The 13,388-nt window shown below is 33.9% G+C and overlaps 2 protein-coding genes across 3 annotated transcripts in view; one reads left to right on the forward strand and one right to left on the reverse strand.

Moving 5' to 3' along the window:
- Nucleotides 1-3,132: 3,132 nt before the first annotated feature.
- On the reverse strand, nt 3,133-8,071 carry LOC116413162 (uncharacterized). The gene is made up of 2 exons (XM_031910659.2): nt 7,838-8,071; nt 3,133-6,426 (listed from the first exon to the last, which is right to left on the reverse strand). Exons 1-2 carry the CDS (start codon nt 7,929-7,931, stop codon nt 3,275-3,277), a joined length of 3,246 nt encoding a protein of 1,081 aa, XP_031766519.2. The 5' UTR covers nt 7,932-8,071; the 3' UTR covers nt 3,133-3,274.
- Nucleotides 8,072-8,478: 407 nt separating this feature from the next.
- Nucleotides 8,479-13,388, forward strand: part of LOC113510123 (exportin-7-A) — a 29,704-nt gene continuing 24,794 nt past the window's right edge. The window contains exons 1-2 of one of the 2 annotated variants that reach the window (XM_026893546.3): nt 8,479-8,619; nt 12,240-12,335. In XM_026893546.3, coding sequence (XP_026749347.1) covers nt 8,605-8,619; nt 12,240-12,335 — 111 coding nt within the window. In that variant the 5' untranslated portion in view covers nt 8,479-8,604. Of the gene's footprint in view, nt 8,620-8,647; nt 8,668-12,239; nt 12,336-13,388 lie in introns of those variants that run through there. The other variant, XM_052901263.1, reaches the window with a different exon arrangement.

The following is a 13,388-nucleotide window of genomic DNA, read 5'->3' on the forward strand; positions in this document are numbered from 1 at the left end:
TGTGTTTTAATTCGTAGGCAGAGAGAACACTTTTAAAATCATAGACATAACTGCTGTACATAGCCTCCTCTGTGAAAGAGGGTTTTGCCATCCAAATGTTTTTTTTAAAGAGTTTAGTCGGAAATCTCTTAATGGTATCAACGGGTGCGTTCCAGAGTCGTGAAGAATGTAAGATAAAAGAATTTGATACGAAATCAGTATGAAAGGAGATAGACGTATAGATATGTAGGACGTACGTATATATAGTTAATATAGTATAGAAGTATATATAAGTCCGTATACTTTCGTAATTTTTATTTATAAAATAGTAAACAATCACAAAAAAAAAATACGATTTATCAGTAACATCACAATACATACCTAATTTGATTCGCGCCATTTTAAGTTACATAGAAATTAAGATAAGAATGCATCTTTATATTCCAATATTTTTTTCCCTTATACATAGGGAGGGCAAAAGGAATAAACCTAAACAGCCATTGTCTTTAGTTTGTATCTGGATTAACCGTCCGCCTATAGACATGAGCAGTACCATAGACATAACAGAGTATACTGTTTCGCCCATGATACCACCCATGCGTTGCCATTCCTGAGGACTCAGGTGTTATTCTTCTGTACCCAGTAAATTCACGCTATATCCCACCCTTCAAACCGAAACACAGCCATGCAAACACAACTGCTTCACGGTTGAAACACGAATGGAACAGAGGTACCCAAGCAATCGACTTTTGTACAAAGTCTCGCTCTGGTAAATCGGGGTATTCTTTACTCCAAACTGGATAGAAATCTATTTACTAAGGGTGGGTAATATATAGCAATATCTATATATCGTAGTTACAATATCTATACATATATTGGCCCAATAACAGATAAATTAGATATCGGTTATACAGAATATAATATCGAAAAGAACAACTCGCCTGTAATCAATATAGATATCGGACTGATATAGACTATATCGAAATGTCTAGATATCAATATCCAGAAGAAAATATATAGATATCAAATACTACCCATTTTTACTATCTGTGTATCAATCTACTCTATGGTAACGAAACGAACGATGCAGATGCGTTTTGGCGGTAAAATTAACTTTTTTATAACCAAGCAACAAGCGGTCAAGGTAAACAGTGTATTAATTTGTTCGCTTCATGTATTATTGATGAAGCGTCAGTGCAAAAATGTCGTTCAGTATTTTTATCGAGCTGTTGTATTTTTTTCAATTGATGTAATGTTTTTTCCTTGTTCTCAGGTTTACCGCGCGGGGCTTCCCTTCTGGTGATTACGTACGGTCTGGCCACGTCGAATTTCGGCTTCGTCCACTCGGTCATAAAGAAACTTCTTGTAAAAACTGAAGTCAATCCATTTTGTGCTGTAATAAAATTATTGTTATTTCCGAAAACGGTTTACTTTGCTTTAAAAAAATTACACACTTAATTAAATAAAAAAATACCCATATTTCCTTTTAATATTACGGTGGGGGTGGGGGGGAAAGGGATTGTTAGCAATGGAGTTCGACATTGCTAGCAATATATCAGGTCGATCTCCACGTGGTTCCCCCTGGAAACCATCGTGAACAATTCTTGTTGAATTCGTCACGATGGGCTAACTGACCTGCTTCACCTTCACCTATCATCCCTCACTGGTGCCCCATCGGTGTATACCGATAGCGCGGGTGGGGTTACCATTCCATTATCACCCATTAAAAAAAAAAAATTACGGTGAGAGTGCCTATCTATTTAGGTAGAAAGGAAGGGATTACTAATAATGTTTTTTTTATACAACTTAGAATGGCAAACAAGCTATAGACATGGACGATACCATGGACATAACAGAATACATTGTGTTATCCATGATAGCCTTCTCGCGTTGCTATTTCTGAGAACTAAGGTATTATGCCTCTCAAGCTTGTAATTTAATACACACTGCAAACAAATACTTCACGGCAGAAACACGAATGTGACAAAAATATGTTGTGAATTTTCTAATAGTTAACAAAGTGGGGAAGGGATTGTTAGTAATAGCGAGGTTAGTCCCCGTTGCTATCAATAGACCCTATCAGGTCGACCTCCACGCGTTTCCCCCTGGAAACTATCGTTATTATATATATATACGATATTGCAAGAGTATGAGCTCCGATATCTATTATTGGGTTCCTTGGACATTGATGGTGAAAAAGAGATTCTTGTATCGATTATATTTTTTATGTTTTTTTTTATGGGTGAAAATGATATGGTAACCCCGCCTGCGCTAACAGGATACGCTGGCGGAGCACCAGTGAAGGGTGATAGATAAGAATAAAAACAGGCCAGTTAGCCCATCATGATGAATTCATCAGGAATTAACCATGATAGTTTCCAGGGGAGCCGCGAGGAGGTCGAATTGGTTGGGTATATTGCTAGCAATGGGATTCTCAGTCTACATTACTAACAATCCCTTTCCCCCCCCGTATTTTTTATGTTGGTCACCTATAAAACACACACACACACACACACACACGTTGGTTGTGATCTGTCTTGGATTTTTTTATCTGAAAAGATATACTAACAAATGGGTCCTATAGAAACTATCAAAATCGGTTTTTAAGTTTATTTTTTAAGTCAAAATAAATGTATGTATGTATATATATATATATATATATATATATATATATATATATATATATAATAGTATATATAATATAGTAGAGATATATATTTTACATTATTACATGTATCATATCTCTGTATTAAGAAATAATAGAATTTCATCGTGCCTCCGATCAAATTGTTTATAATTACACCTCTCAATCCAAAGGTTGCCTGGAAGAGATCGCTCTTAGCGATAAGGTCGCCCATTGTTTTCTCACTGTGATTATTTCTTGTAATTGTTTATATTTATAATAAGTAATCTTTTGGAGGAAACAATAAGGAGTATCTATCTATCTATCTATAATATTAAGGATTATTAAACATGATGTTAAATATATAAAGTGACTAATTGACTCGACCAAAGGAACTGGACAATCGTTATTTTTCTTTCTAGCGCCATCTATTGGATTTTATTCAACCTTTGTTTGTTCCTATTTGATACATTTTTAAGTTTGTTTCTCTTATTTCGATAACAAAGCCTACCTCTCAGGTTGGAATAAACTATTGTATTTATCAAAATTTCATTAAAATCAGTTGGTAGTTTTGGAGATTAGCTTGAACGAACACTGTGACACGGGATCTTATATGGAAAACATTAAAAAACAGTTTAGTTTATTTTCGTTGTTTACCAGCCACAAACATTGTTATAAGTTTTTAACATCGAATATATATTTTTTGCCTATTTCTCTAGATATTACGTCGATTATGGAAAATGAGCGTTTAGGGAGGTTTGCGCAAGGGTTCTCTTTGCAGGGTTGACTCAATCGAGGTGGTGGGATCTGCTTGCAACCTTCTTTAGGGCAGACAAACTTCTGTTTCTTCTCTTTTTCTGGTATCAGCCACGAAGGTATAGGCACCCAGGGCTCGTAACCTCTCACGTAAATGACATATTTCGAAGTTATATCAGGTGACTTCATTGATTCATTTTCAAATGCATCAAACTGACCTTGGAGATAATCCGCTTGCAAAAAAATGCCTAAAGAGTTCAATTTCGTAATTATATCTTTTGTTACCAAAGATTTTGAAGATTCTGAAGATTTGTTGCTAATTGTAGTGTTTTTGTAATGGGGTATGCTCAGTTTAGGGCCCAAAGAGAAAAGAACGGTTAAAGTGTCACTGATTTGCTTAAATTTTTGCTTTTTGAATCTCCCACACGGACTCTTTTTGGGTGGCGGGCAACTGGGCTTAGCTGGCGCACAAGGATCGGGGCATACTGGCTTACAAGGTTTTGGACAAGGTGGTTCTGGTGGAGGGCACAGAGGAGGCGGGCAAGGATCTTTTGGTGGGCATACTGGCGCTGGAGGTGGGCAGGGCTTTTTTGGCTGCCTACATTTCCCGTAAAAGGGTTCCACTTGTGTAGCTTCAGTTTTAAGAACGAAATCCCGACAGAACTCAAGCCGATTACGCTCTCTCACTCGTTTCAACAATTCCTTCATTGATATTTGATCTGTGTCCAATTTTAATTCAGGTTTTGCTCCAATTTCTTGTACTTCGCTTTTATTGGATTTCATGTTTTCTTTGTCTGAACCTGATTTGACTAACGATTCAGGCTGAACTGTAGTACATAATAACTGCTCATGAGTCTGATTACGTTCTAATGGTTCATTTATATTCGATTCAAATCCACTAAGACGTCTAGTCTCTGCGCATATCACTGGTTCAGAATATTCGTTCTCTGTTATATGACGCATCTCACTAGAAGACATTATATTTATCATAGCGTCATCTGAATGCTTGCAACTTGGTGTTACTGGTTGTTTAATTTCATTTTCAATTTTTCCAGGTGCAAGCGTATCGCAGACATGATTCCCTTTAGCAAATGCCATTGATCTCTTGTTATATGAATCAACAAGTATGCCATTATCTTCTGGCATAGGTGTCGTGTCAAAATAATCTCGTTCTTTTGACTCTTTCGTAGGCGGAGCCACTTTCTCAGGGGCATTCTTGTCAGAAATGATGTCTTTATTATTTACAAAATATTTTTGATAATTTTTTCCAGTGTTATATTCGAGATGCAACTTATATGGAGATGTTTCCGTTACTTGCAGATGAATATCTTCTTTTATTAATATAGATGGTGCGGTAAATGGACTAAATTCCTTGGAAGTAACTATAGGATTGTCTCTTAAGTAATGTGGTTGAGTTCTCTCCAGTTTCATAGTATAATCTTCAGATTCACATGAATCATTTACTTCAGTTTGTGGAACAAGCTTAATGTCTCTGGGAAGAATTGATAATTCACTCAACAAATGATGAGGTAATAGTTTTTCTTCATTAATAATATCGCCTCCATCTTCTTTAGATGAAATAGTTTCAGTGCATTCTTTTATCATAATAGCAGGTTCAGTATGCGAAGAAAATTCTTTGTCAATAAATAAAGGTTCCTCTTTTAAATGATGAGGTTTTATTCTTTCTTGTTTTAAAGGGATATCGGCACATTCTTCAGTAGTACGTTTTAAAAAATGCAAATCTTCATGTTGACAAGAATATCTTGGATCTATTTGAGTTGGATCACTTTCAGATGATGTTGGAGGATTGTTCTGCGGAGTTATACCTTCGCGTTCTAGCTTTTGGATTGATTCCCGTTTAGCTTTTAATTTTTCATGTGCTTTTAAATTTTTTATTAACTCTGAATAATCATCTGGCGAGGTATAATTAACCATAGAATTTGTTTGATTATTTTCCATTGAATGTAGTAGTGTAATTGTTTTTTCTGCAGGCGGTACATAACAATTAAATATTTTATTACTTATTGATGAAAAATTATGGTCATTAAATGAGATTCCCTCTTTCTCTGAATTCTTATCATTAGAGAGTGTTTTAATATTTGGTCGTGTAGATGTAGTATCTATTTCCTCCAGTTCATTGCAATCCTTAGATCCTTCGGCTTCTAAATGACTGCAATCTTCTTCTACATTATCTCGTTGAGTAGGATAAAGGATATTCACGTGTCGTCCAGTTGTCTTTTTTTCAGAGTCGAAATTCGATTCAAAAATACTGTACGTTTTAGTTGCGTGTACGGGATTTTTCTCTAGTACTCGAATTTCTAATTCAATCTCAGAGTTTTGAACAGGTTTCTCCAAGATATCCATTTGCATTACTTCTTGGTCTACTGTATGTATATTTGATTCTCTGTTCGTGGTCTGAGGAATACCAAGGTTTCCCATTTCTCTTAAAATTCGATCGTCAATTTGACTGTTTGGTGTATCGAGACAACGTTTTGCTAATTCATCGAGAGTATCTTGAGAAATAAGGCTTGTAATAGTGTGTTTTGTATCATTAGAATTTAAGTCGTTAGCAGAATAATTTACTGTAATCGCCTCTACTATGTTACCTAGAACTTTTGGAGGTGCACTGAATCCTTCAATTGCAGGCCTAGCAGCTTCAACTAATGGCATCTCATCGATGACTTCAATTTTTTGTGCAAGTTTTTCCTCAGTTTCTTTAGCCGTGGTTGATTGTAGTTTGATATTATCAATGGGCTTATAAGTCGCATGTTCCGTGATATCTTTTTTACTGTTACTTTCAAATTTTCTTTCAGCAAATACTTCATTTATTATTCTGTTGCATTTTTCACAAGCAGTCTCGTCATTCACGTTTTCATCGTGCGTGATTATTTCAGTTAGTTGTTCTTGTTTTAGTCCATGATTTAACGCATTGGCTTCTATTGTAGCTTTGTCTATATCTGATTTATTCGGTGCAAATATGAGTTCAATGATACGCTTGCATTTCTCACATTCCCCTTCATCATTACCAGATACTGTACTCTCCCGTTTGCTTAGCACGCTCGCAGACACTAAAAAAACGAGAAAAGCCATCTTTTATAAAATATTTTTAATTTCTTTAATTAAATTGTAATTATGACATTTCTTGTATGGACTTTTTTCGCCTTTTTTCATTGAATTATGGCGTTGTCATGATGTGTCAAATAATATAGCAATAGTCTTCATAAATTATTATAGAATTGTAATCTCAGTTTTCGCTGGGGCGGTAACAATAACAGATGAAAAGGATGAAATTTTTTTTTTAATGGATGATAAGGGAATGGTAACCTCGCCAGCGCTAACGGCATACGTTAGTGAGGCACTAGTGAGGGATGATAGGTGAGAATGAAAAGGCAGGCTAGTTAGCCCATGGTGATAAATTAACTTAAAACAGAACACGATAGTTTCCAGGGGGAACCTAAAAAAGGTCGACCTGACAGGGAATATTGCTAGCAATAGAGCTACTAATCTTCATTATTAACAGTCCTCTCTCCACCAATGAAGTCATATCAGGTCATTTAGGCCATTTTTAGAGACCGCGTGGAAGTCGAACTTATAGACTATATTGCCAATGAGGGCCCAATGATTTGTCGATGCATAAAGTTCACACATAGTGTGGTTTCAGAGGAGCTTCCTCCAGCGAACATTTAGGCTGTGGAATGATCTTCCTGCTGAGGTTTTTTCTAGAGATTATAGCACGGAGTTTTTCAAAATGGGCGCAATTAAGTTTCTTAAGTATCGGCAACGCGCGCTTGGCATCCCTGATATTACAGACGCTCTCAGGCTATAGTAACCCCGTTTACCATCAGACGGGCCGTATGCTTATTTGCTACAATCTAATATATAAAATATAAAATTCTCGTGTCGCGGTGTTTGTTACCAAACTCCTCCGAAACGGCTTTACCGATATTTATGAAATTTTGTGTGCATATTGGGTAGTTCTGAGAATCGGCCAACATCTATTTTTCATACCTCTCAATGATAAGGGTGATCCACACATAAATATATTTTTTAATTTTTTGACAAAATATTTTATTTTTATTTTATTATGATTTAGCATTGAAAAATACATACAAATTCAAATTTTCACGCTTCTACGATCAACCCCTGTTTTTTAATCACGATTTTTATATAGCAATAGGCTTGCAAGATGGTAATCGAATATAATAATTGTAGTAGGATAAATTTTCATGTATAATTCTCGAAATAACGTATATGGTAAAACAACGTTAGCTGAGTCAGCTAGTAATAGTATAAAAAATGTGGTACGTAACACACAATATACCACACACATTTCATTGAGCAATTATTTAAATCTTACTTTGCTTGTCGATCGATTTGCGAGTCTATCGCCGTCATTTGTTAAAGATGTTTCCATGACCGGAATGTTAGTTAAATATTTAAATTAATAATAAATGTTAAGAAAGACAATGATATACTCACATTTTTCGACTTTACTAGGATTAATCCATGGTTCGTTCCACAAAATATGTGGCGAGCACACACTCTTTAGTTTTGTTAATGTTATTCTTATCATTATCTTAGACACAGATTAATTTGATTAAAGATAATCAGCGAAAATAAAGCTACATTTTTACAATGAATCCAAAATTACGAGAAAATTTATCAAAAAACTTTTGTTCTACGATCTTTTCTTCATAAATAATTCATGTCTGTTAAAAGTCTAATTTTTTTTTCTGCCAGTAATTATTTACGTGTTTTGACAACTATTTCTTATGTTGTATCTTTAAATTAAATAGTCGTGTAAACGAAAGAAAAAAAAATAAGTATTTGCTGAAATAAATTTCGTATAATTGATAAAAATTTACTAAAGAAATTTATTTCATCATAAAAAATAAAAATTCGAACAAACCTTCAGTCTATTAAATAAACCTTTTTCTTGAACTGTATCTAAAATAATCCAATGAAGTTTATATTTCCCAGGACCGCACTTAATGAGTTTAGTGTTTCATTACAGGCAGATTTAAGTATTTCATTTTCAGACATATTAAAAATCACTCAAATATGCTGTTTAAAAACCTATATTATATTAGTTTTACAAAAAAAATTAGCAAGCCTTTCCTATTTTCCTTACAGTTACAATAAAGTGATTTTTAATATTATTCCTTAAAATTACATAGAAACAGTACATTACTTATAACAAAAAACATAAAACGAAACGTCATTTCAAATGCAAGAAAATAACAAAAATGGCTGAAGAACAGGTGAGTATCAAAATATTATGATTTCTGTACGATGTTAACTGAATTATGGTGAGCCATTAAAAACGATATATCCTTATAAGATAGTTGATGTATCAACAACAAGGATATATAGGTTACTTTCATATTTTCGCTGATTTTTCATAATCATTTCGCTGGTCGAGTGGAACAGGTCCCATTAATAAGAAATATTCTTTAATAATATTTACTATTTAGTTCGTATTTAAATTTAATGCGTAATAATATGCTATAATGCTAATACCTATATGTTATTTTAGCCGGCTTTTTGGTTATATTATGTTGTATTTACACATATTGACATTTCGAGAGAAAGTTGTTGCCTACTGCCTCGGGCTTTGCTGTCCCTGTCTTATGCACGAAACAGTTTGTCAGTATTAAAATTCCTACATAAATATTTTCTTTATAAATCTTTTCTTATAGTTAGGTATTTTTTGTTCACTAGATAATACTCTGCACCTTTGTTTGTCCATTTTAAATAATTTTTGGTTAGGCCATTTCAACCATTTGAAATACGAGAAATAATTTTTTATATATATATATATATATATTATATTGTCTCCAATTATTAAACTAATAAGATTAATAAATCTTATCAATAAATTACTATAAGGATATATATAGACTGTAATATATGATTATATTTATACAAGTCTTAAATCAAGTGTAATTCAGTATTTATTTATTTACTTGTAGAAAGTAATATATGAGTTTTTTTTACTGTGGCAGTTTTTAAACAAAACAAGCTAATATCCTGTTTTTTTTTAATAAAAATTATGTAATGTAAAGAATTCATGAATAGGTTACAATAGTTACAAATCAGGAATTTTTACATTAAAACATAGATGTATAATTGAGAGATATATTCAAGACAGATTCCAGTAAGAAAGAAAAAATTTCTTTTAGAGAATGAGCTCCTACTATTTTTAATAATGAATTAGTAGGGATAATGAAATGGATATATTTAACAGTATCAGTAATTATATAACAGAAATCATCAGAAATTATTCAGTCAATGATTTTAATGATGTTTAGTTTGTGTTCACCCACTCATTAATCATCTAAACTGTACCTAATATCAATTGTCATTAACTATATGTGGTAGGTTTTAATTGGCTTACCGTTTTCATACATATTTAATTATTATCGTTCAACAGTTGTGTCGAATCTGCTCTGTCTTTCTTAGTTTCCGAGGATTTTTTAGGAGAATTAAATAAACATGAATGGATATGGATTTTCAAGCACTATAACTGCAATAAAACTTTATTATTATTAATTATATTTCTTATAACATTTCGTAATAGTATTTTTTTTAAGTGTTTAGTATTTTTTAAGCTATGCTATATTATGCTGTAAAACATTCGCCTTGATACAGTGGAAAATTGTAAATCTACAGGGTCTGTCTGTTAAGTGTTCTTATAGTTGTAAGTTTCTCTCAATAAAAAAAAAGTATAAAAAATAATAATAAACACTCCGTCAATTCTGTTACATCAGTGGTAATCTTTAAGTGATGAGGGGCCATTTGATAATATTTATGTCTTGCCATGGACCAGCAATTGTTTGAACCCAAATAATTAAAAGGATCCTCTATCTATTCTCTATATCTTTTATCTATAAATGAAATAATGTGTAAATATATTTGTTATTCATATATATTTATTCCTTTATATATGTAATTTAAGTATGTATGTATATCAATAATTACTAGTACCGCATTCGAGTATTCTGACACTTCCCTGTGGTTGACAGGGAGAGAATGCTTTTAGCATTAAGTCCGCCATGTACACATATTTGTACTGATGAATAAATAAATAAATAAACACCCACACATTTATTGTTAAAATTGTAGCGGAACATGCGCCACATGTCCTTTATTCTTTATTGTACACAAAATATAATATTAACCACAATTCATTATAAACATAATGTACAAAGGCGAGCTTATCTCTAATAAGAGATTTCTTCCAGCAAAACCTTTTCATGTAAATTGTATGTTATTTTAAAAATAAAAATAGGCAGTTATACGATCTGCATACATTGTATAAACACATAAGACATGTATACACAAAGAATAATACAAACTACACATTATTGTTGTTGTGTCGACTTGTTGTTACTCGATTAATCTTTTTCGGATGGCTTTGTGGACTGCTTAGATTGTCTCCAGGGACCATCAGTTATGAACCACTATGTTACATCTATTGCTTGGGTTCTTTTACATTCTGTGTTGTTGATTGCAAATAAAAGTACAATAGGACCTCGATAATGCAAACCCCCACTTATTTGAACATCTCTATAAGCCAAACATCCTCTCCCCCCGGGTCACACTGTGCAGTGCTGTATTATTTACTTTAGATATCACTCAGTGTCTAAATTATTTCGCAGTATTGTGTTATTCATTCACTTTAGTTGCTTTTTTTTATATACGACTTACATTCGTGTTTCAACCGTGAAGCAGTTATGTTTGCATGACTGTGTTTCGGTTTGAAGGGTGGCAAATGGCAGTGAATTTACAGGGTACAGAATAATAACACCTGAGTCCTCAGGAATGGCAACGCATGGGTGGTATCATGGGCGAAACAGTCTCTCTATAACTCTGTTATGTCCATGGTACTGCTCATGTCTATAGGCGACAGTTACCACTTTCCATCAGGTGGGCCGTCAGCTTGTTTGCCATTCTAAGTTGTATAAAAAAAAAGTGAAAGAAAACTGTAGAATGTACAAGAGTAAAAACCGTACAGCTAAAGATAAACTAAACTATACCCCGTAAAAATTGAATATATGTATAATACAATAAAAAATAACTGTATATGTCTACATATGTAAATCGTATCGTTTAAATGACGTATCTAAACCACTTACCATAATAAAAAAATATCCTATCTCTATCTATCCTATTTAAGAGCTGCACTCTTTTCGTTGGAGCTCTTGCCACTCACTACGATTTTCAGCGAGTCTCTTCACCTCTTGATACGACACGACACGACACCAACTCCTTCCTTGATCTGCCTGATGTAACTATGTCTCGGTCTCCCTCTTCCCCTCCTTTCTATCTTACCTTCTATTACAATGTTCATAAGTTCGTCGTGTCGTATCAAGTGTCACAACATTTTTCCCCTTCTGTCCTCAATAGTTCTAATAAGTTGTCTCTTTTCCTTAACTCTAAGCAGGACCCTATTGCTAATTTGATCCCTGCAGCTAATTTTCTCCATTCTTCTCCAGCACAGCACAAAAAAATGTCTCTTTTCCTTAACCCTGAGTAGGACCTCCTCATTGCTAATTCGATCCCTTCAGCTCATTTTCTCCATTCTTCTCCAGCACAACACAAAAAAAGGTCTCTTTTCCTTAATCCTGAGTAGGACCTCCTCATTGCTAATTCGATCCCTCCAGCTAATTTTCTCCATTCTTCTCCAGCACAACACAAAAAAATATTTAAAGTTAATTATTGTTTGAATTGACTTTAAAATCAATTCTCCAGATTTTCAATTATACGGAATATTCCTGCTTTTATTTTATTCAGAAAATCGTAATTCTAATGTCATTGAAATCTGTTTTATTTTTATTTGTGAACAAAATCTAATTTTTTTTTTTAATTTAATTCATAGGAGGTGATACAAATAGAGGTGCTGTGTAAGCAGCTATACGAATCACAAGACCCGAATGTCCGGGATCAGGCTGAGAAAGCGGTCGTCGCATTCCAGGTATGTGATGGACGATTACCATAGACATAGGGATCGTCCATTAATCACTTGATGTTTTTTAGCATCTTTATAACCAGGGGGGGAGGGGGCTGGTGATACGTGGTGAGGTTTTAGACTACCTCTCCCTCCTCCCCAAAATTATGTGTATTTTTTGGTACTGTACAAAATATAAAAAAAAAAAATATTCAGAATATTATCTTTAAATACAAATTATAATGTAATTTAATTCTGGAAAATTAAGTACCGTGATAAAAATGTCCAAATAGATATTAAGGTTGCAGTTTATTTCTAACTGGCATAAAAATAATGTGTATTGATGCAAAAAATATATAATTAAATACTGGTACATGAATATATTCAATGGATACTGTCCTCGGACCACGGATTAGCGAGACTTTTTCAACACTAACAAGTGGATAACCATCTAGCGAGTCAGATAAATACACGTAATATCTCAACCCCCCCCCCCCCCCGTGATATTTCGTGACTTTTCTGAACCCCCTCCCACTTTCGAGAGCGAGGGATGGCCAACGCCATCCCTCAGTAAACATTTATAAAGCTTAACTGCGGTTGCCAGTTCGCCTGCCAAGCGTGGCAACTACTGGCAAAACCCCCCAAGGGGGAGTCTTATGTTCAGCAGTGGACAGTTAACGGCTGAAATGATGATCAGGGTGAACACATTACGTAAAAATACTTTATTTTTATCGTAAAGGAAAAATAAAAAAAATTAATTAAGAACTTGCGTTAATTAATAGGAGTACATTCTTAGACTATGTCGACTCCCAAAATCAGTTTTGGTTTATGTCGACCTCTGTGAAACCGATTTAGATTCCAAAGGATCAGCCCCTTATCGACTAAGCACGGGTAATGTAGACACCAATTTTTTATCTGAATATTGGACTCTTCTGGACATTGATGGCGGAAAGATCATCACCCATTCCGATATCGCCCATATCGGTTGGATATCTATTTTCGAATATGTTAAAAGTCTGTTATCCAATATTATTTTTTGGATAACAGATTTTTAACGTATTCGTTATTGGACCCAGTATA

This window comes from Galleria mellonella, unplaced genomic scaffold (genome assembly GCF_026898425.1).
Source record: "Galleria mellonella isolate WM207_F2 unplaced genomic scaffold, CSIRO_AGI_GalMel_v1 utg778, whole genome shotgun sequence".
In the NCBI taxonomy this organism is placed as follows: domain Eukaryota; kingdom Metazoa; phylum Arthropoda; class Insecta; order Lepidoptera; family Pyralidae; genus Galleria; species Galleria mellonella.

Coding starts and splice junctions, on each gene's coding strand:
- LOC116413162 (XM_031910659.2), bottom strand. CDS start 7,931: ATGATAAGAATAACATTAACAAAACTAAAGAGTGTGTGCTCGCCACAT. Junction 6,427..7,837: donor TCCTAGTAAAGTCGAAAAAT/GTGAGTATATCA, acceptor TCGTTTTTTTAG/TGTCTGCGAGCGTGCTAAGC.